Here is a 20,285-nt window from a genome sequence, read left to right as displayed (position 1 = left end):
ATTGTTATGATGAGTGTGTAAAATCAAAGTAACTTTATATTTGGGTCATTCAACGCAAAATAAATACATAATGCCTTTATGAAAAATGTGAACCCTGGTATTTATCATCAAGCTTTTACAAAATGCATGACAGCAGCAGTCTGGTTTTATAAAATAAAAAATAATCAACTTTAAAACTAATTTTGAATAAATAAAAAAAAGCTTATTTGAGGGAATGTTGTGAAAAGAAAAAAGCATTTCCAAAAAAAAAAAAAACCTGTGAATGTGCATGTTTTCTGGATTGTCCTCTTGTTGGCCTCCCGCTGGATCGGGTGTAATGTAGCAGCAGCTCCCGTTGGCTGGTGGGCGGATACGTCAGCACCTCACTCCGCTTATGCCTGCTCCCGTGGATTGTGGCGGTCAGAAGAAATAAGTGATGTATCACAGGTTATCCACGAGACTGATAGAACTTCTGAAACCACTTCCTCTCTGCACTGCATTAAAAGGCGAGAAAAGCTTCTATCCAAACCGCATCATTGGAAAACGTCATACTGGAATCCTTTAGTATGTTTTAATATGTGCTAACGCGTTTTTCCCCTTCATCTACACGGAATTCAATCGTCTGGAAACTTTTTTCTTTCTTTGCAACATGACTTTTAAATGTGTCTTTTTGACGCACCTGTTACTGCTTTGGGTTGGATCCGAACCTGGCGCATCTGAAGGTGTTTGGAGAAGGGCGCGCGACAGCACGACGGACGCGCTCGATGCCACAGACGCACTCTCGCAGCATATGTTTAAACTGTATGAGAAGTGCAACATTCAACCTAACCGACTCAAAGAGGGAAATACAGTAAGAAGTTTTAAAGCAAAACCTGGTAAGTAGCCTATGGGAAAAAAACGAAATGTATGATGCAAACGGCATGCTGCCACTGTGTAAAAGCAAACATGGTAGGCTATTTATATTTTAAAAAATCTGCAATTATTACGATTCGCTTAATTGTATATCTTCTAAATGGCTTAATTTTTATGTTCGCTTAAAAATGACAAGAATTACGCTACTTAATGACTTTCTAATGACAATCATTTCTGTCAGTAGGCTAAGTTTTCGCTCTGTTGAGGTTTGTCTCGTGCAATGCAAATGTCTTGTTACACCCCTAGCACATTTGTTTGTACTACCTAAATCTAGTCAAGTGATAAATAATGACAGGATATGATTTGTAGATGTACCGTGCGATATCGGAAGTGTTGCGGAACCACCGCAGACGATCCGCCACGTTTTTTGTGAACTCTCCTTGTTAATGAAACGTTGTTTGAAAACAGCTGTTAAACCGGAACATTAAAATAACATTTGTCACACTCTCACGAAACAATACAGTCTTTTTTTCTGCAGTCTGCTAAAGCATTTAATCAGTGCCGATTAAAAGACTGACATTGTTGCAGGTTCTAACTCTTAAGGGAACCTAAATAAATATTTCCATATGTCTGCTCTAGGAGTAACATGTCTCCTCACTTCCTTGTGCTTTCTTCAACCCCATACACAGAACAAAAAGCCTGTTGTTTGAGCCCATATTCATAATTAATATGTAACTCAGCAGTTTCTCTCGTATCTTTGCAGAGAATGTGGAGCAGAGGGCCTCATACTGGCTGAATCTTACTTCCCTTCAGGGGTCCGAGGTGATTCTCACATCTACGTTTCACTTCTTTTTTGACAAACGGCCACGCCAGAGGTCCTGGTTCTGCAAGCGCTTCAAGAACCCCTCTTGTCGCATCCCGAACTTCCAACTGCTCCCCTCTGTCCGTCTTCTTTTCCGGGCTCCCTCCTTCAGCTCAGACCCAGGATCGCTGCTCGGAAACATCACCGTAGTTCCTCACAGACGTGGGACCTGGCAGAGCAAGGATGTGTCTGTCATTATAAAGGAGGCCCAAGATAAGAATCACCTTTTGATCACTGTGGAGTTTGACTATGGAGAGCAGTATCAAAGGTATCATGATCAGCAATCACCTTCCAGTCTTCCATACTTGCTGGTTTATGCTAATGACTTGGCCATTTCAGAGCCCAACAGTGTGGCTGTGAGCCTACAGAGATATGACCCTTTCATTGCAGACCAGCAGCCAACTCAATCTCCAGACTCCTCGCTCGACATACGTGTGAAGCGGGAACTGGAATCGGACTTCTCTGATCCCATTGAGAACAACGAGCTCCCGGAGGTGGAGTACAACAGCTTCAAACAGCACGATTTGTGGGAAAGTGCTTACTTTGCGCTCAAGCCAAAGCCCTTCAAAAAAGAACATCGGAGGAAAGGCCAGGAGCACGCTGATGGATTCGACAAGTCTCAGGTTCTCCGGTTTGATGAGAAAACCATGAAGAAGGCCCGGAGGAGACAGTGGAAAGAACCTCGCAGCTGTTCCAGAAGGTACCTGAAGGTGGACTTTGCAGACATCGGCTGGAACGAATGGATCTTGTCTCCCAAGTCTTTCGATGCCTTCTACTGCGCAGGAACGTGTGAATTCCCCATTCCAAAGGTCAGAGAACCTCACAGCGAGAATCAGCGTATGCGAATGTGAATCATTTAGACATGTTGAAATATTTAAAAATGACTATGGTTAATACTGCCTCTCTAGCCAGAGATTTTTAAACAAAGAATCCCTTCAGAAAATGTTTCGGTTCCAGCGCAACTAAAGCACACCATCTTTATGTGCAATTACAGTCAAATAGTTGTACGCTTAATGGGGGTTTTAAGCACATTTTGGACACATTCTCTTTTGAAAAGAGCCAGTTTTAAAGTTCCTCTGTTCTGAATAATAGAAGGGTGTTGTAAGACATAATTTCCTCTGCTCCATTAAAGAAAGCAAAACAAAAGTTGCATATCTAAACGCTACCATACCTCATTATCCTCTCTTTTCTGCTCTTTTCAGGTGGTCCGCCCCTCCAACCATGCAACCATCCAGAGCATAGTCAAGGCCGTTGGGATAATTCCAGGTATCCCAGAGCCCTGCTGTGTCCCAGAGAAGATGAAACCACTCAGTGTACTGTTTATGGATGAGAGCAAAAACATCGTATTGAAGATCTACCCCAACATGTCCGTGGAGACGTGCGCTTGTAGATAGACTTTCTGCTCAGAGGGAAAAAAAGACAAATGGGCATTGTTGTGGTTTTGAAACCGAATTTACCTTGAAGAGGCATATTGTCTTTAGTTTGCACTTCTTAGAAAGTGCATACATTTTTAAGGACTGCATTTCATATTTTATGAATGCTTATCTACGTTATTTTCATTTCCTCTGTTTATTCATGAGGGATCTGTCGTAAACCTTTTTCATTGAGTAACATGAGCACTTACTCTTAAACTTATTGCTTAAATTGTCGGCTTTTCAGCTCCATGACATAAGTGGCTGTTGGAATAATACTTGTAGATTACTGGATATACGAATAAGGCATACTGAATATAACATAAACCCTTTCTTTTGGCAGAGCTGCTGAAATACATTGGAAAGTAAATTAGAATAAATAATTATTTTGTTATTGAGATGAATGTTGGATGTAGTGGCAGGTTAAGTTAACGTCTTTGTGTATATTAAAAATGTAAGTGTAACTTGATATTTGGGACATTTAAAACCATACATGATGAAGTAGCCTACATGTGAAAATGTGAACTCTTAATCTTTTTCATCAAGCATTTACATCAAACAGTTAGCATGTAAGTAACATGCTCATAGTAAGTAATCTGAGCTTATTTTTATATATTCAAAAGTCTGGTCTGTTAGAAAACTAAGAAACAAAATTTTAAAGGGGGGGGGGGGGGGGTATTCCCAAATGGTGCTGTTGCTAATCACTAAGGTCATTGATAGCTAGTGTTGACTAGTTTTTCCTGTGCATTTGTTTTATTTTAAGAGAAGTTACACAATGTTCCTCTTTCCTTATTCAGACATGTTTGACGATCTTGGTGTGGTGCCATATGTAAGGAGTATTTGGGCCAAATGTGTCTGTGTGTATAAACAATTGTTCATTTGGATTCAATATATTATATTTTAGAGAATGTATTTTTGTAAATGTGTGTTTTAAATTATGACAACTAGCCTTATAAGTAGAATAAAATATATGTTAAACCACCATTTTCTGCTGCATAAATGCATTTTTTCTGCATTAAATGTGTTCCTATTCTTTACTAAACTAAGAAAATGAATAAAAGTATAAGAATGTCAACTAGATTTGACATCAGAAACCTGCTTGGTACATTATTTTTTGACCTAGACATCAAAGACATCTCTAACCCACAGTTCCCACCTTCAACCCACTTCAAGAGCATCAGGTCACAAAGTGCAGGAAGTTCCAGCTCTTACTTCAACAGATGATGTCACTAATTCGATGTAAACCCTTTTAATCCCACTAGCCCATGAATGAAAACGAGAAGTGTGTTCTCAGAGAACAGAACCCAATTACTGTCTGATGTCTTTCCTTTGCATAACAAGGTGCGTTGAATGTCTTCTCTGTGCAGTCAGTGTGTGAAGAGACGACACTTGAAGATGTCAGTTGTATAGGTTAAAGAGTTGTGAATGTGTTTGCTGCTTTTACTGCTGTTTAGCACTAAAAACACGAATACAAAAACAGTCACAAATGAATATTTTGTGTGTTGAAAAATGTAATTATATATAAAATTATTATAATTAATACAAATATTTTGCTGAAAATAGAAACTAGTTTAAACTAGTCTCCCAGTCTTACCAGCTTACAAACCCTTCTAAAACCATGTGGCTAAAGACCAGTAGATTTATCAACCTTTGACTAATTTATTAGCATATATATTCGGTGGCAACAAACTAATGAGATGATAAATGTATGGCCTCCAATGTAATCAAAAGTTGTTTTCACCTCTCAGGCTAGTTTTGACAGTGTCAACATGTAATTGTCTCCCACTAGAATGTGAGAATGTAATGCCAACATCCACTGAAGCCACAATGAGGGTTACTATCCGGTGAATCCCCTCTAGAAATGATCACTTTAATATTTAAATCAGTTGTATAAAGGACACCAGCAAAATGTGTGTGGCCCACCTCAGAGCCTTACCCTTGCTTCAATTCTGGCCCAGTTCTGGCTGGGTCCTCGGCCCAAAACTGGCCCACACACTGAAAACAGATACAAACATTTTCCTCTGGCCCAGATGTGGCTCACACCCTGTAAAATGACTCTAATTTATTGATATGGCCCAGGTCTGGCCCAGGCACTGTAAAACAGATCTGGCTGAGAGTCGGCTGGTACCCCGGGCCAGATGTGGCCCAGAAACTGACATTGAAACACAAATTCAACCATTTACAAAGATTAAGGGTTTTAAAATGAACAAATACACTTTAATTTAAACATGTATTAAAAATGAACAAATACACTATGATAATAACATTTATTAACAACACACTTTTTAAATCGCAAAATAACAAGTAAATTAAATTTACTCTATTAAAAGAAAAACATCATTCTCTTTCACACAAATAAACTCTCTTTCACTCTCTATAATACTAAATAATTCCCTTTTGCAAATGTCAAGTCACTATAATATAATATAGCACTATATAGCACCTTTACAGGGATAAACTGATCAATGATACAAACAGAGTTCAATTTGGCTGTAAAGCTGCTCTAAAAAGAAAATAGTGTCATTGTTCAGCTGAATTCAGTGTTGATTCAGTTCTGTTCAATAACTGTATAAAGTATATCAATTCTAAAAAGAGTACATTCAACTATTGAGCAGCTCTGGAGATAACAGTTATGTCATCGTCCAGCTCAGTTCAGTTCTCACATAATGGTGTCGATGCAGGCAGATCAATAATATTAAGAATGCATGTGATGTGAATTTGCGAACTTGTACAATAAATATTTGTAATTGTATGCTAAAATTTACACTCACAGCTCCAATGTGAAAACCTGTTGAATGTTGAGATTTGCACTCACAGATAATAGTCACAAACCTGTATTCTGAAATTGAAGCTGCAGACAAGTAGTCACAAATGTTAAAATGCCATTCAGACATTCACTGTACAGCCTCAATTAGGCATTTGCAACTTCTTTTTACTTAAAATGAATCGCTACTTTTTCAAAATTAATCGATACTTTTCTTAAAATGAATCGCTACTTTTTCAAACTGAATCAATACTTTTCTTAAAATTAATCGCTATTTTTTCTAAAATGAATCGCTAATTTTCTTAGAAAGAATCGCTAATTTTCCTTAAAGTGAATCGATACTTTTCCTTAAAGTGAATCGATACTTGGCTAAAATTAATCTACACTTTTTCTAAATGAATCGCTACTTTTCTTAAGAAGAACTTTTCCTCAAAGTGAATAGATAATTTTTCTTAAAGTGAATAAATTAATTTCTTAAAATGAATCGCTACTTTTCATAAAGTGAATTGCTACTTTTCTTAAAATGAATCGATACTTTTTCAAAAAGAATTTTTTCATTTCTTAAAATGAATCGCTAATTTTCTTAAAATGAATCGATACTTTTTCAAAGTGAATCGATACTTTTCTAAAAATGAATCGCTACTTTTCCTTAAAGTGAATCAATACCTTTCCTTAAAGTGAATCGATACTTTTACTAAAATGAATCACTACTTTTTCAAAAAGAATTGATTCATTTCTTAAAATGATTCGCTACTTTTCTTCAAATGAATCGCTACTTTTCCTTAAAGTGAATCAATACTTTTCCTTAAAGTGAATTGATACTTTTACTAAAATGAATCGATACTTTTTCAAAAAGAATCGTTCATTTCTTACAATGAACCGCTACTTTTCTTAAAATGAATCGCTACTTTTTCAAAATGAATCGCTACTTTTCTAAATGAATCCCTGACTTTTCCTAAAGTGAATCGATACTTTTTCAAAATTAATCGATACTTTCCCTAAAATGAATTGATACTTTTCCTAAAAAGAATCGATATTTTTCTTGAAATGAATCTATACTTTTTCAAAAAGAATCAATATTTTTCTTAAGATGAATCGCTACCTTTTCAAAATGAATTGCTACTTTCCTTAAAATTAATCGATACCTTTCCTAAAATGAATAGCTACTTTTCCTTAAATTAAATTGCTAATTTCCCTAAATAGCATCAATACTTTTCCTTAAAATTAATTGCTACTTTTCCTAAAAATAATCGATACTTTCTTAAAATGAATCGATCTGCATTTAGAAGTCTGAACCGCTAGGCTATATTGTTTACAGTCATTGAATGTGCAATAAGATGATCCGTACGCCTTTCATTTCACTAAGCTACTACAAGGAGTTTAAAATGGGATGTGGTCAGGTATGAAAATCATTGTGTGTATGTGTAAAAACTGAATCGCTTTTAGGTAGATGGCTATCAGCAGATGTATTTGGAAATGAAAGCAATGTGGCACGTGTCAACGTTTTCACACGTTTCCACAATAGCACAACTTGTGACAAACAGCACGCCTGTGACAGTTTCAACGCGCAGAAGTGATGGGCCTGCCCTGCATCTTTCTAACAGGCCTAAATACTCAACAGTTACTGAAAACCAAAGTCAATATTTAGTTTTCCAAATGAGGCCTGATCGATTAATGGCAGCGATGAAAGATGCTCTTTAGAGCGAACAGAGGATTTTCTGTGTATGAAGGAGCGACCGCTGGGCTTCTAATTGCACCAATTCTAGGCCAGTGTATACACATCTTTTCATTCAATATGTCTTCAGAAGTTCTGTATTTACTTTCTTGAATGAGCAGAATGTTTGATTTTCTAGCTAAATGCAGACGGGTGTCCCTTTGAACTTCGCAGTGAGGTCAAAACGTTGACTTTTTGGTGAACTTTCTCAGTTGTTGAGTATCCCCTGCCTATAGCCTAATTAAAGGGAGATTAAAAATTAAACTTTTTCGGAATTGTGCATATGGCGAAGATCAACCTGAACACAACGCCATCCTCACATTTTCCACATAACAGCTAATTTTGTGAGTGATGATGAGACCTTCAAGGACTTAATAATTGTTAGACAGGGCACTCTACTGGTCACTCAGTGTTAGTGCATGTGTGTCAAACGAGTGCTTCAATTAGTGTAAACTTTTTTTTAAAATAAATGAGCATGTTTATGACGTTATAAGGAAAAAAGAGTTTACTTTATGCAGTTCCACCATATTCACAAATCTAGAACAATATAACACATGTGTGAGATATTATTGACTGCTAAATGTAAGGACATTTACCACATATTAGTTACTTGCCTAGTCCTAAATACTTGCTTCTTGAAATGAATTTAAAATGACATAATAAATATCAATGTGTGTGCACACAAAGAAAATGGTACTTTATATGTTCCATATTTCCAGATGGCTAAAATCAGAGGCAAACACACAGGGAATATGTTCAAAATCTTTAATGAAATACAATGACTGTACTTATCTAAAAATAAAATTAAAATAAAAAAAGAACAAGACAATATTTAAATAAATACATCCTCCTTGTCGTTGTGCTGATAAAAAATGTTTTTTAAAAAAGTAGACATCTGAAAAGAACATTGTAACATAAAGATTTGGCATTCTGATGGGATGGATTTTTCAAATATAAAATATCTTTTCAAAACAATGTTACTCTAAACTTAAAATACTTTAGTCAGCTGTTAGCAAACCTAAAAATGCTGGAGCATTTCACTCCGCTTCTCAATAGCATTTACATGTAGCCTAATCCTGACATTTGTAAGGCACTATTAGGTTGAAAATGATCAGGCAATTCAACAGTATTAGTCAACTAAATGGTACAGCTATTTATAAAGAGAAAGTTATGCAGTTTATAGCCACCTAGTGGCGATGTAGGCCTACCTTGAACTGCACGGCCAAAGCTCACACTACATGGCTAAAATGACAATGACCGGTGGAGAAAATGACGACGCTTTACTGTTGATAAATGGTTGAAAGGTTCAAGTTTTTACCACGTCTGTAACGTATTGCTATTTGCTACAGCAATATACCTCCTCTGTCCAATAGCAGCCTAACTACAAATGTCCATCATAGAGTATGCACAATTTATGGTCCATCATAGAGTATGCACAATTTATGGTCCATCATAGAGTATGCACAATTTATGGTCAATGCATAATAACATATTAAAGTGCGCCAGAGTTTTTCTTCTTAATTATGTGATGTCATGTGACGTGAGAGGTGGTGACGCTCTCGAAAGTACTCGTGACAGATGGGGCAGGTGAGTTTCTCCTCTCTCCTCCGCCTCACCTGAGCCTCTGCGGCGAACTCTTTCTTATGATGGGACCTCATGTGAAACACCAAGTCAGAGGTCATTCTGAATGAGAGGTTGCATTTGGCGCACCAGTTCTGCACTGAAACACCCATTGGAGTGAAAGTAGGGGGAAGAAGTGTCAACGAAGATGTAGACTGCAGCTGGCCACCTATAGCTCTGGTCCAATGCTCGGGTGCGTAATAGAAGGATCCTCCTGTAGCCAGAGGAGCGGACATCACTCCACCTGCATGAGTGCCTGGCAAGTCAGCGTGAAACAGGTGCGAAGCCAGTACATTTCTGTATCCTAGAGAAGGTTTTGATTTGAAAGAGTCTGAGATAGTATCCGAATCGGGTGGTGAAGTGTTCTGAAATTCCGTGATGGTGCGTTTGCTGGGTTCACAGAACGCGCTCTTCTGTTCCGAGTGCGCGCTCTTGGGTACAACGAACGAGAACGCGCTGCAGTCGGATTGTAGGCCTACGTCAGGTCCCAATACATCTCGTGATGACTGTTCAGGGTTTGACTGCTCTGATGGTTTTCTAACCTCGGTAAATGCGCTGTTTTTATTTCTTTTTGACGAAAGGTTGTCAGTAGATTCTGACGAATCCTGAAAAGGCGGATAGTCTTTGTTGGCGTTGGCGTGATTAGTGATGTTGGTTCTCTCCAGTAAAACTGTTTTTCTGTTCCTGGGGCTTAAGGAAGCCTCTTGTTTTCTTTTTCGAGGTATGGCCATGTCTTCGGAAGAATCGTTCCTTTTGTGCTCCAGATCTCTTGCAATGTTGTGAAAATCTATGACTTTGCGTTGTCGCTTGACTTCTTGTTTCTGTTCGTTGGTTGGCCGGATAATATCTACTTTTTCCTGCGCACATAAAAAACGACAGTGGGCAAGGAAAGGGTTTTCGTTCTTGAAGGCCTGGCCGCATTTCGTACATGTGTAGTCTGCATATGAAGAGAAACAAACGCTGTCAGAGCATGATGATAACAAGAACATGCAATTTTACGTAAACACAGTTGGCAATTTAAATGTGATATTTGTAGGCTATCCATATTGTTTTCGCCCATTTCTAAAAACCTTAATCTATCTATCTATCTATCTATCTATCTATCTATCTATCTATCTATCTATCTATCTATCTATGTATCTATCTATCTATCTCCTATCTATCTATCTATCTTTTTTTTTTTTAATTATGAATAATAAGTTTCCTTAGTTAAACCATTTGATCTGAACAAAACGTGCCTGACCTCGTCAAACATTCATAAAGAGTGGATTTCTTGTCACATGAAAACAAAATGGCTTCCTGCATTTTGGTTATAGGACCATTGCTTTGGTGGACAAATATTAATAATATTTCACAAAATACATATAATGCTTAAAGAAATAATGGAATATTATGCCAAACTACTATATGTGAATTTTTTTTTTCAAGAATGTCTGCATTTTAATGACTTTTTACTTTTTACATATATTTTTACTTCAAGACCTAAAAAAAAATAGAAGTTGAAAGAGGTGTACAAGTTATTTTTGTGTAGAATATATTTGTGTTTGTATTTTTTCCTTAATTTCTTAAGTCAAAAATACAACCATTGACCTATGAACATTCCATGACATTTTGAATGGTTTAACATGATTTGAACATTCATTAATGCATTTATGCCATAAATAATGAAAAAAATGTTGTTTTTTTTTTTTTTAAAAGCTGCTACTCACCATCTGTCAGGGCTTTTGTCTTAATGTCTCCAAACCCCAAAAGATGAGACAACTCCTCGTCGTACCAAACAAGCAGTTCCTCCCCTTGTTTCACATCTCGAATAGTCCGAAAGTGCAGCTGTCCTCCTTTCAAGTAGGCCTCAGTATTCTGTTCTTCTGTGCTCACTGCAGCCTGTACTAACCGGAGCCAAGGAACTACAAATGGAGAGCCTTTCATCGCCTCAGGATCTACCTGTTGATAGAGGGACATAGGCTATTTGCCATTCGAGGAGATCTAAAACTGAAAACTTTTTTTCTTTACAAGAAAAGTCACCATTTGACCTTTTGCGCTGCATAGTGTAATACAAATTAAATATCTGGAATACGCATGTTTCATTTACTAACACAGCACAAAAGAGCAATTATTGTAAAGTGCAGTCTAAAATAAAAACCTTTTGGTAATGTGTGAGTGAATGCTAAATTACTCACCCTAAATACATATGATTTATTCCGTTTGTCAAAGGATTTCAGTGCAATGAATGCTATAGTGTCATAAAAGTTATTATGGAGAACACATGGTCCGAATGATGTTCCGGCTGGTACATCCTGTGTAACTTGTACACTAGTGAAGAAATCCGGGACGTGGTGATGGAGAAATTTGCTGTCATTAGTCCACAAGGTGCGAGGCATAAAACTCTGCTCCATGTTTTATTCCTGAAAATCTGAATAAAAATAATGGGAAGTTAAAAAGAGGAAGACATGTAAATTATGTTTTCATGCTTAAATATAATTAATGGAACAATCTTACAGCCATATAAATATTTTTTATTATTATTAAATATATTGACATGGATTCATTCATTCAGTTCTACTGTGACTGAATTAATCGGTGTGTGTATTATGCGAAATTGATTGTTGAATCAGAACTTTACAGTTTTTCTTTTCTTTTTTCTTTTGTTTGATGGTCTTTAGACTGTATAGCCTATATTGACGTTTAAATAATCAGCCGGCATTTTTGTATAAAATGTAAAATCTTAAAATGATATGCAGTAAAATCGCAACTTACCTAAATCACGCTAAGGTTGAGGATGTTCAGGAACAGGTGCACAAGCCAAGGAGACGTGATTTGAAATGATCCACCGAGAGCTCGCGATCACGACTGTCTCCTGATCCTGACAGTCTCTGGACTGTCTCTCGCGCTGTGCAGTCACGCACTTATCCACGCTGAGGACGCGGAGCTGATGCGCCTCATTTCTCCCCAAACCCCCCAGGTGGCGTTTTGATTGGTGCTCCACCAGCTTTGAAGGCGTGTTAATTAGAAGCGAGGGTAATCAATGACAGAAGTCAGAGACCGTTAGATTGTAATAAGTAGGCTACCTACCACAAAAGACTGTATGCTCAGTAGCCTATGTATGCCCATTTAAAACGGGTCTCTGAGTTATCAAAATCCAACTGTTAGATTTTGTGATGATTCTCCAATTATGGAAACGTTTCTGTCTCTTCTTGTGGTCCATAATTTTTAACAGTGCTTATTTAATTGATTATATATAAAATATAAATGGTTTCTTATCTGATTATTTTATATCTGAAAAAATATATAGGCTAGTAGGCTACTTTCAAAGATTAATTGACTTTTTTTTTTTTACTTTGCGCATAGCCTAATGCTTGAGTGGTTCGAATAACAGCCGAATTAGTGCTGTCAAATCGATTAATCGCGATTACATCTAACATAAAAGTTTGTTTACATAATATGTGTGAGTAAATATATTTTTATATTTATATAGCCTATACATATTATATAGGCTAGGCCTATATGTAACTGTGTGTAGGCCTATGCATGTGAGAAGTCTGGCTTCAACGAAATTTCTTAAACACTATTTTAATTGTTTAGTGCTATGTTTAGTGATATATATTTATATATATATATATATATATATATATATATATATATATATATATATATATATAATCACTAAACAAAATATAGCACTAAACATAAATAGCAAAATAGTAGGCCTATTTAAGAAATTTCGTTGAAGCCTGAAGTCTCCCTCTCCCGGAAAGAGGAAGTTTTATTTGCTGTTGCCTGCTCGCTGTCCGGTCTTGTGGTCGCTCCTCCAAACATTTCTCCTTGAGGAGGAGCTTTCTATGTTTTGAAAGCGGACTCAGATGATTGCCGAAAATAACACAGTGACAAGACATTCAATAAATTTTATGGAAAAGAGCAGTTTTCATTTTTTGCAGGATTAATATGAAAAGCAGTTCTATCCCAGTGCTTTTGGATAGATTCAACTGATGAAATGGCACGTTCTCTGATTCTTGTGGGTATTTTAGTGATTTTGATGCCTGGTCTTCATACTGGAAAAGCTGAGCCTTATTTTGAGGAAGAGAAGAGGTCTTGTCAAGGTGCTTTCGACTTGTATTTTGTCCTCGACAAGTAAGTGGCCTTTATATTTAATGGTATCTTATTCTCTTCTCACCGCGCACTGCTGCGCGACGCCTCTCGACGCCCTCAGACGCGCGTGGACCGCTATTATAACAAAAGTCATTCGTTTAGACAGCCGAATAACTGCTGAATTGATCCAAATGTTTTGATGTCCAAACAAGTTGTTGATATTTTTAAAATGATAGTAATTTGTAGGAATAGCTACTAGCAGGAAACGTCCGGTGAGATCTGGAGCTATTCCCAAAGGAGACCATGGCAGGATAAGAGAACAATGTCTCATGGAACTGACATGAAGTTTGAACAAAATTCCAAACAAAATAAAAACACTGAACCATTCACTGCCTGCACAAAATTAACATGGAATGTTGCTTATGGTTTTCCTAATTATGGATTCCTAAAAAAAATTCTATTGTCAAATGGCTTTAGACGCAGCAGGAGGACAGGACTCTTTGCCTCAGGCGACGCTTTAACAAGCATGATTTTCTCTCACCTGGTGCTGTTCACATGCGCATTTGTGCATCATTATCTCAGGGGCGTCTCACTCATAAAAGGCAAAGAAATATACCTCATGATATAAGATCATGCACTATTATACATATCTAATACAAATACCCAGTTGTAAAAAAGTATCATGTCATGTCAAGATAAATTAAAACTTACAACTGCATCCAATTGTTTACATGTAAATGTTTGCATAATGCAAACAGTTCTTAATATTTAAGTGTGTAATGAGCTCGTAGTGAGTGTAAGCGAGGGGTATGTGGCACCCTTCTCATACTATAGCACCTTGGAGTGAATACTCAAACAAGCTTAAACATGCTGGAGCATTCTGTATGTCGGTTATAAAACGAAGCGTTTTGTGGCCATCAGATTTTAGTCAAATCTGAACTAAAGGCTCAAGAGCAACATTGCATTGTCTGTAGACAATAATTTTGTTCATATAGTGACATCTGTGTGAAATCTGAAGGAATTCCAGTCTGAGTTCAGGTAACAAGAATTTAGATCAATATAAAAACATAGTCAGTTCTTCCAACGATAATCCTTTGTTGCACTGTTTGTAGTGCACATGCATATTAGTTACACTTCACAGTTAGCGCTTCTGTTTGTAAAGTTTTCTGAATGCCTTTAGAGACCTATGGGATTGCATGCATCATCAAGCTTTTGCCACACTTCCACACTTTTAATCAGCTGAATGGTTTTGGCTGAAGTTTTGGGGCCTTAAATGCCACTCAGTGACCCTACACTAATTGTAAATATCAGGCCATAGGTTCAGAGAGTTTTTGGAAAGAAAACAGCCGCAGTGCTTTTCAGAGAGAATTAGTTTTAAGTCACTATATAGGACTCCTTTTAATTTAGGGCTCCTTTTTAATAATAATAATAAATAATAAAAACAGACTTTGCAAACAGAGCTGATGTTTCTAATATAACAACATTCAGAGTCAGTGGTTTGCTGAAGATTGACCTTAGTTCACAGGAAAAGAGATAAAACCAAGATTAAACTGCATCAAAGGAAACCAGCACAGTCTTGTTATTCTAGACTGCTGCACCACTGTGTATTCAATGTAATTATTTATTTCAGTGGCCCTAAACTGTATTTGTACACACTTAAAAAAGGTCTGAATGTCTTTGCATTAGATAACAAAATATCGAATATATGTATCATCTGCCACTTTTTAACAGATTTTTAGTGAATGCAATACCAGTGGAGTCAATTCAGTTTACGTGTCCTAGCAGAGTAACCAGCAGGTGTAGTTCATCCCATTAACTATGGACATTTTCCACTAACATTTGACAGCCAGAAAGTGTCCCAAAGCTTTGTTGTTTTATCATTTAAAAGCTGTCAAACATCTTTTTGAGAAACTTTCTTTTGGTGCTTGTTTTGTGTTTCCTTAAAATATATGGCACTTGGTTTCATATGTTCTAATCTAATGCAGTACCATTCATACATTATAAGTGTGGCCCAAGTGTTAATTCTGCAGGTGTGTTTAGAACTGAAGTCAGATTAGCATTGATTGCTCCACATGTCCAGTTTTATGTTTCCTGACCCCTATCAGAGATGGAGCTGTGAGCCTTTTTGGATGCTGATGTAGATGCCAGCTCTGTTTTAGGTCCTCAACCTGTTACACTCAACCATTGCCATCTGTTCCCATTCAAATGGCTGGCTTCAGGAGGAAGGGGTGTTGCTCTCTGCTAGCAGGAGGCAGATTCATCTGGCACAAAGGCAATTAGCTCTTGTTGGGAGCGCTTTGGGGCCTTTAATTAATTAGTGGCATGTGCGCATTTTATAGAGTACTTAAGGACCTGCTACTCTCAGATAGTATAAGAAAAGGTGGTAATTGATATGTAATTGTGTTTAAGGTAGCCATTATAATGCACAGAAGAGATATTAGCCTCTGACTCTTTGAAGCATGTTGTTTTTCAACACACATGTTTGATTTTGTTATAGATCAGGAAGTGTCCAAAACCACTGGATTGAAATTTACTCTTTTGTGGAGCATCTTGCGGAGAAATTTATAAGGTAAAGTGCTTTCGTTTTTGATGCACTATTGTCCTGTAATCCCTTTAAGGAATAATATGTGAATCTTTATTTACAGCCCAATGTTACGAATGTCTTTCATTGTCTTTTCAACTCGTGGAACCACGATTATGAGACTCACAGAGAATAGGTATGACCAAACACGCATCCAGGTCCTCTATGGTCCAAAACACCATTAATGTTGCACACAAATACACATTTTTGTCTGCATTGTAATAACATTTCTCCAACATTTGTAATTCAGAGATGATATTACCAGAGGCTTAAATATGTTGAGGAGACAAATACCAGGAGGTGATACATATATGAATCTTGGATTGGAAGAGGTATATTTTTCTTTTTGAAACAACTGAATCAATTTAAATCCTCTACTATGGTTAAAATTCCTGCATTAATGCTGTAAACATCAAATTGCAGGCAAATCAGCAGATATATCATGGAAATTATGGTAAGCGTCACCTTGAATTACCATGCAATTCATTCACACTTTTACTATGGGAAAATCAAGCCTCAATGAGATGATGTTTATTTCACAGGGACAGCCAGTGTGATTATAGCACTGACGGACGGGGAGTTAAACGACTATCAGTTTGTCACAGCACAGCAAGAGGCAAGTACACAAACCAGTGATGTCGTAACGGATGTGGCGTGTTCTCTGGCAGATGTGTAATTGACAGTGGCATTTGCTTAGTAATAGAGCTGACTGTGTTTTCCCCGTCTATGTGCAGGCGCAGAGAGCTCGGTCTTTGGGAGCCATTGTATACTGTGTGGGTGTAAAAGACTTTAATCAGACACAGGTAACACAACAACATTGTACAATGAGTTGCTTTTGTGCCTCAGATTTGAACCATAATAACTTTTCCGTTCTGGGGTAGTCTCAGTTAACCTGTATTGACTATATTGTATTGCTTGTTTAGCTGGCCACAATTGCAGACACCATAGAGCATGTGTTCCCAGTTATTGGAGGATTCCAGGCCCTTGAAGGAATGATAGACTCTGTAAGTGTCTCTATTTCTCTGTCTCTGTCCATGAGGGAGTGAATCACCTAAATTATCCCTTTGCGTGTGTACGGAATACAGCAGTCACTTTTAAAATGGCAAGAGTTGGCATTTCGTGGCTGTTATCAACAAACATGGATGCCATGCCAACCGTTTAACTCAGTTGGAGTCAGATATTTTTGTCAAAAGAAATATAAGGGACCAGGACGGAAGCCACCTCAGTGTGGAATTAAAAAAGTAAAGTGAAAAATTTAAAATATGAAATAAAGTTGCATTGTTAATGTAAAGTCACACTGTTAAATATAGTCACATTGTGAGTTAAACAGTCAAGTTGCTAGATAAAGTCACGTTGTGAGACAATAGGTGTGTTCGACTTGAAGCGACTGTGCAGGCCGGTCGGTGTATGACATCAAAGTACCGCCAGAGCAGCTCTGAATGCTTTCGAATCGCTCTCGCGGTAATTTGATGTCATACACCGATTGGTCTGTGCAGCGCCGCTTCAGGTCGAACACACCTACTGTCAACTTATTCTATGAACCCTAACCCTAACATAACAGTCTACTACTACTGAGAGATAGTTGACATGTAGTTGCAAATTTATGAAAGTTAGTTGACATGTAGTTGCAAAGTTACTTATAGTTAGTACAATGTATAAAGTGGACTACCAAAATAAAGTGTTACCTATGAAGTCACATCACAAGAATTTAGTAACATTGCAAGATATAAAGTCACATTGCGAGATATAATGTTGCAATTTGGAGATATCCCAAGTCACATGGGTCACATGGGTAAATTTATTTATTGTATAAATAAATAAGCTTTCCATTGATGTATGGTTTGTTAGGATAGGACAATATTTGGCTGAGATACAACTATTTGAAAATCTGGAATCTGAGGTTGCAAAAAAATCGACACATTGAGAAAAATGCCTTTAAAGTTGTCCATTTATGTTCGCGATTGTGCTGCATTCACTCACAAAAATAAAAGTTTTATATATTTACGGAAGGAAATTTACAAAATATCTTCATGGAACATGATCTTTACTTAATATCCTAATGATTTTTGGCATAAAAGAAAAATCGATAATTTTGACCCATAACAATGTATTGTTGGCTATTGCCACAAATATACCCGTGCTACTTGTGACTGGATTTGTGATCCAGAGTCTGGATCTGACGTCACAGAGAGTAATGTTACAGCATTACCAGTTAGTAGGTCAGTTTGCATCTGGGAGTGAATTTGGTTGAAGAATGTGAATGCTCCTTTAAATGGCTAAGGTCTGTCTGACTATTAATCACCCAAGCACTGTTTTTTTTTTTTTTGTCATTCTTCTTGTAGATCATCAAGAAATCCTGCATTGAAATTTTAGCAGCTGAGCCGTCAAGTGTATGCGCTGGTGGTAAGAGTCACCTCTGCACTTGCCATGTTCATTTTTTTTTTTTTTAATAATTACAAATAAATGTGATTTACACCTTGGTTTTTACATTAAATCAGGCTGTTAATAAAAGAATATGAGAGGACAGTGCACAAACATTAACACACAAAAAGCTGTGCTAATTTTGTGAAAGCCCTAAGCGTTGTAATGATGGCTCACGAGTTGCGGTCTCTTGCACTCACCAGAAAATGAAAATTGATCATGTCTGGGCAGAGCTAATCCGCCTGTTCGCATCACCAAGGAGACGGCGCTGTAAGTGCACTCTCGCGCAGTAAGTGCATGCTAATAAGGTCATGTCAAGCCACATCCATCCTCTCTGGCCTACACACCAGTGCTCAATGTGGCAGGCCTGTCTGCTGAGCAGCAGCCAATTAAACAAATGGGCATTTCACTGGTAAAGGCGGAGCGGAACTGCACCGCAGTTATTCGGCAGCACTTCGGCTAGACAACAGATCCGATGTGGCAAACTAGGCCAGGAAGAACCAGCCAGGCAAAAAACACAGCTCTCTTATTTCACTTGAGCATTCCTAACAATAAGTTCTCTGTCATGTTGTGGGACATCAAACCTTGAAGCACACGGAGGGAGAGAGAGAGAGAGAGAGAGGGCATGCAGTGACCACTGGCAAACGATGATGGTTAAAACAACAATACCCCTGCAGTTTGACCACACACTCACACTGTTTCGTCGGCAACACCTTACAATAAGCTTTCATTTGTAAAATAAACTAATGAAACATATGTGTACAGCATTTATTAATCTTAGTTAATGTTAATTTCTACATCTACTAATACATTTTTAAAATATAAATTTGGGTCTGTTAACATTAGGTACTGCACTGTGAACTAACATGAACACTATGAACAACTGTATCTAACTAACATTATAAAGGTTAATAAATGCTGTAAAAATGTATTGCACTTCATAGTTCGTTAATGTTAACAAATGAGACCTTATTTTAAAGTGTTACCTTTGCATAAGATTTTAATTGAGTTAATTTAAATCTAAATTATCTCTTTCAGTCATTATTTGTCAGTCATTAGTCATTAACACTACAATAAGGTTTCATTAGTTAACATTAACATTCTTGAATTAAGAATGAACAATACTTCTACAACATTTATTGATCTTAATGTTAGACTAAATAATGTTAAATACATTATGGAAATCAAATGTTGTATTTGTTAACATTAGTTAATGAACTGTGAACTAGCATGAATCAATGAACAGCTGGATTTTTATTAACTAACATTGACAAAGATTAACAAATACAGTTACAAATGTATTGCTCATGATTAGTTCATGTTAGTTATACATTAACTAATGTTAACAAATGAGACCTTATTGTATAGTGTTACCCATTATTTGTATTAGATTAGATTTAAAGGGATAGTTCTCTCAAAAAATGTTCAAATGTTGTTACAAACCTGTATGAATTTCTTTTTCTGCAGACCATAAAAAAAAAATATTTTGAAAAATGTGTCTACACAATGAAAGTCAGTGGAGACAAAACAACATTGGACCCCATTGACTTCCATTATATGGACAGAAAATACTGAGAGATTGTTTTTTTTAAAAAAAATATCTTCTTTTGAGTTCTACAGAAAAAAATGAATACATTCAGGTTTAGAACAACATGACAGTGAGTAAATCATTGGGTGAATTATCTCTATATCAAATATCTTTTGTTATTTATTTTGTTGATGACCCCAAACCACATAGATAGACTAATACATAGATTAATGAACATAATCCTTAATGGAAACATTGCATGACAATGATTGTCATAATTAATGAAACATATTGTTGTGTAATTAAATCAATCCTTGAAGTAATGCACTGTGAAAATTGCTATTAGCCGTAAGTGTGCTATATTCCTCGAAATATCACAGTTTAGCCGAAGATTCATTAGATGCACGGGACTCATTTGATCGTGGTTAGTGGTTTGTTTTGGTTTAGTGTGCTGTGGAGGCAGTTCCAG

At 36.9% G+C, this 20,285-nt stretch overlaps 3 protein-coding genes across 4 annotated transcripts in view; 2 read left to right on the top strand and 1 right to left on the bottom strand.

Annotated features, from left to right (window-relative positions):
* The first annotated feature begins 364 nt into the window (after positions 1-364).
* gdf10a (growth differentiation factor 10a) lies at positions 365-4,089 on the top strand. The gene is made up of 3 exons (XM_079856073.1): positions 365-854; positions 1,595-2,502; positions 2,896-4,089. Exons 1-3 carry the CDS (start codon positions 629-631, stop codon positions 3,085-3,087), a joined length of 1,326 nt encoding a protein of 441 aa, XP_079712199.1. The 5' UTR covers positions 365-628; the 3' UTR covers positions 3,088-4,089.
* A 4,246-nt stretch (positions 4,090-8,335) lies between these two features.
* On the bottom strand, positions 8,336-12,114 carry znf488 (zinc finger protein 488). Of its 2 annotated transcripts, XR_013819498.1 has the most exons (5): positions 11,958-12,114; positions 11,381-11,613; positions 10,913-11,144; positions 9,021-10,140; positions 8,436-8,964 (listed from the first exon to the last, which is right to left on the bottom strand). XR_013819498.1 is itself a non-coding variant. In XM_079854855.1 (4 exons), the coding sequence occupies exons 2-4, from the start codon at positions 11,594-11,596 to the stop codon at positions 9,101-9,103; spliced, it is 1,488 nt and encodes a 495-aa protein (XP_079710981.1). In that variant the 5' UTR covers positions 11,597-11,613; positions 11,958-12,114; the 3' UTR covers positions 8,336-9,100. The 2 variants fall into 2 exon arrangements, 1 of the variants encoding a protein (XP_079710981.1); XM_079854855.1 differs by having other exon boundaries at positions 8,336-10,140.
* Positions 12,115-12,990: 876 nt separating this feature from the next.
* antxr1d (ANTXR cell adhesion molecule 1d) overlaps positions 12,991-20,285 on the top strand; it is a 32,200-nt gene continuing 24,905 nt past the window's right edge. Inside the window, exons 1-9 of the mRNA XM_079855399.1 lie at positions 12,991-13,328; positions 15,784-15,855; positions 15,932-16,003; positions 16,118-16,199; positions 16,291-16,321; positions 16,410-16,483; positions 16,602-16,670; positions 16,791-16,871; positions 18,210-18,270. Coding sequence (XP_079711525.1) covers positions 13,192-13,328; positions 15,784-15,855; positions 15,932-16,003; positions 16,118-16,199; positions 16,291-16,321; positions 16,410-16,483; positions 16,602-16,670; positions 16,791-16,871; positions 18,210-18,270 — 679 coding nt within the window. The 5' untranslated portion in view covers positions 12,991-13,191. The remainder of the gene's footprint in view (positions 13,329-15,783; positions 15,856-15,931; positions 16,004-16,117; positions 16,200-16,290; positions 16,322-16,409; positions 16,484-16,601; positions 16,671-16,790; positions 16,872-18,209; positions 18,271-20,285) is intronic.

The sequence above is a fragment of the Squalius cephalus genome (genome assembly GCF_949319135.1).
Source record: "Squalius cephalus genome assembly, chromosome: 21".
Classification (NCBI taxonomy): domain Eukaryota; kingdom Metazoa; phylum Chordata; class Actinopteri; order Cypriniformes; family Leuciscidae; genus Squalius; species Squalius cephalus.
This window is presented reverse-complemented; position numbering and strand designations above follow the sequence as displayed.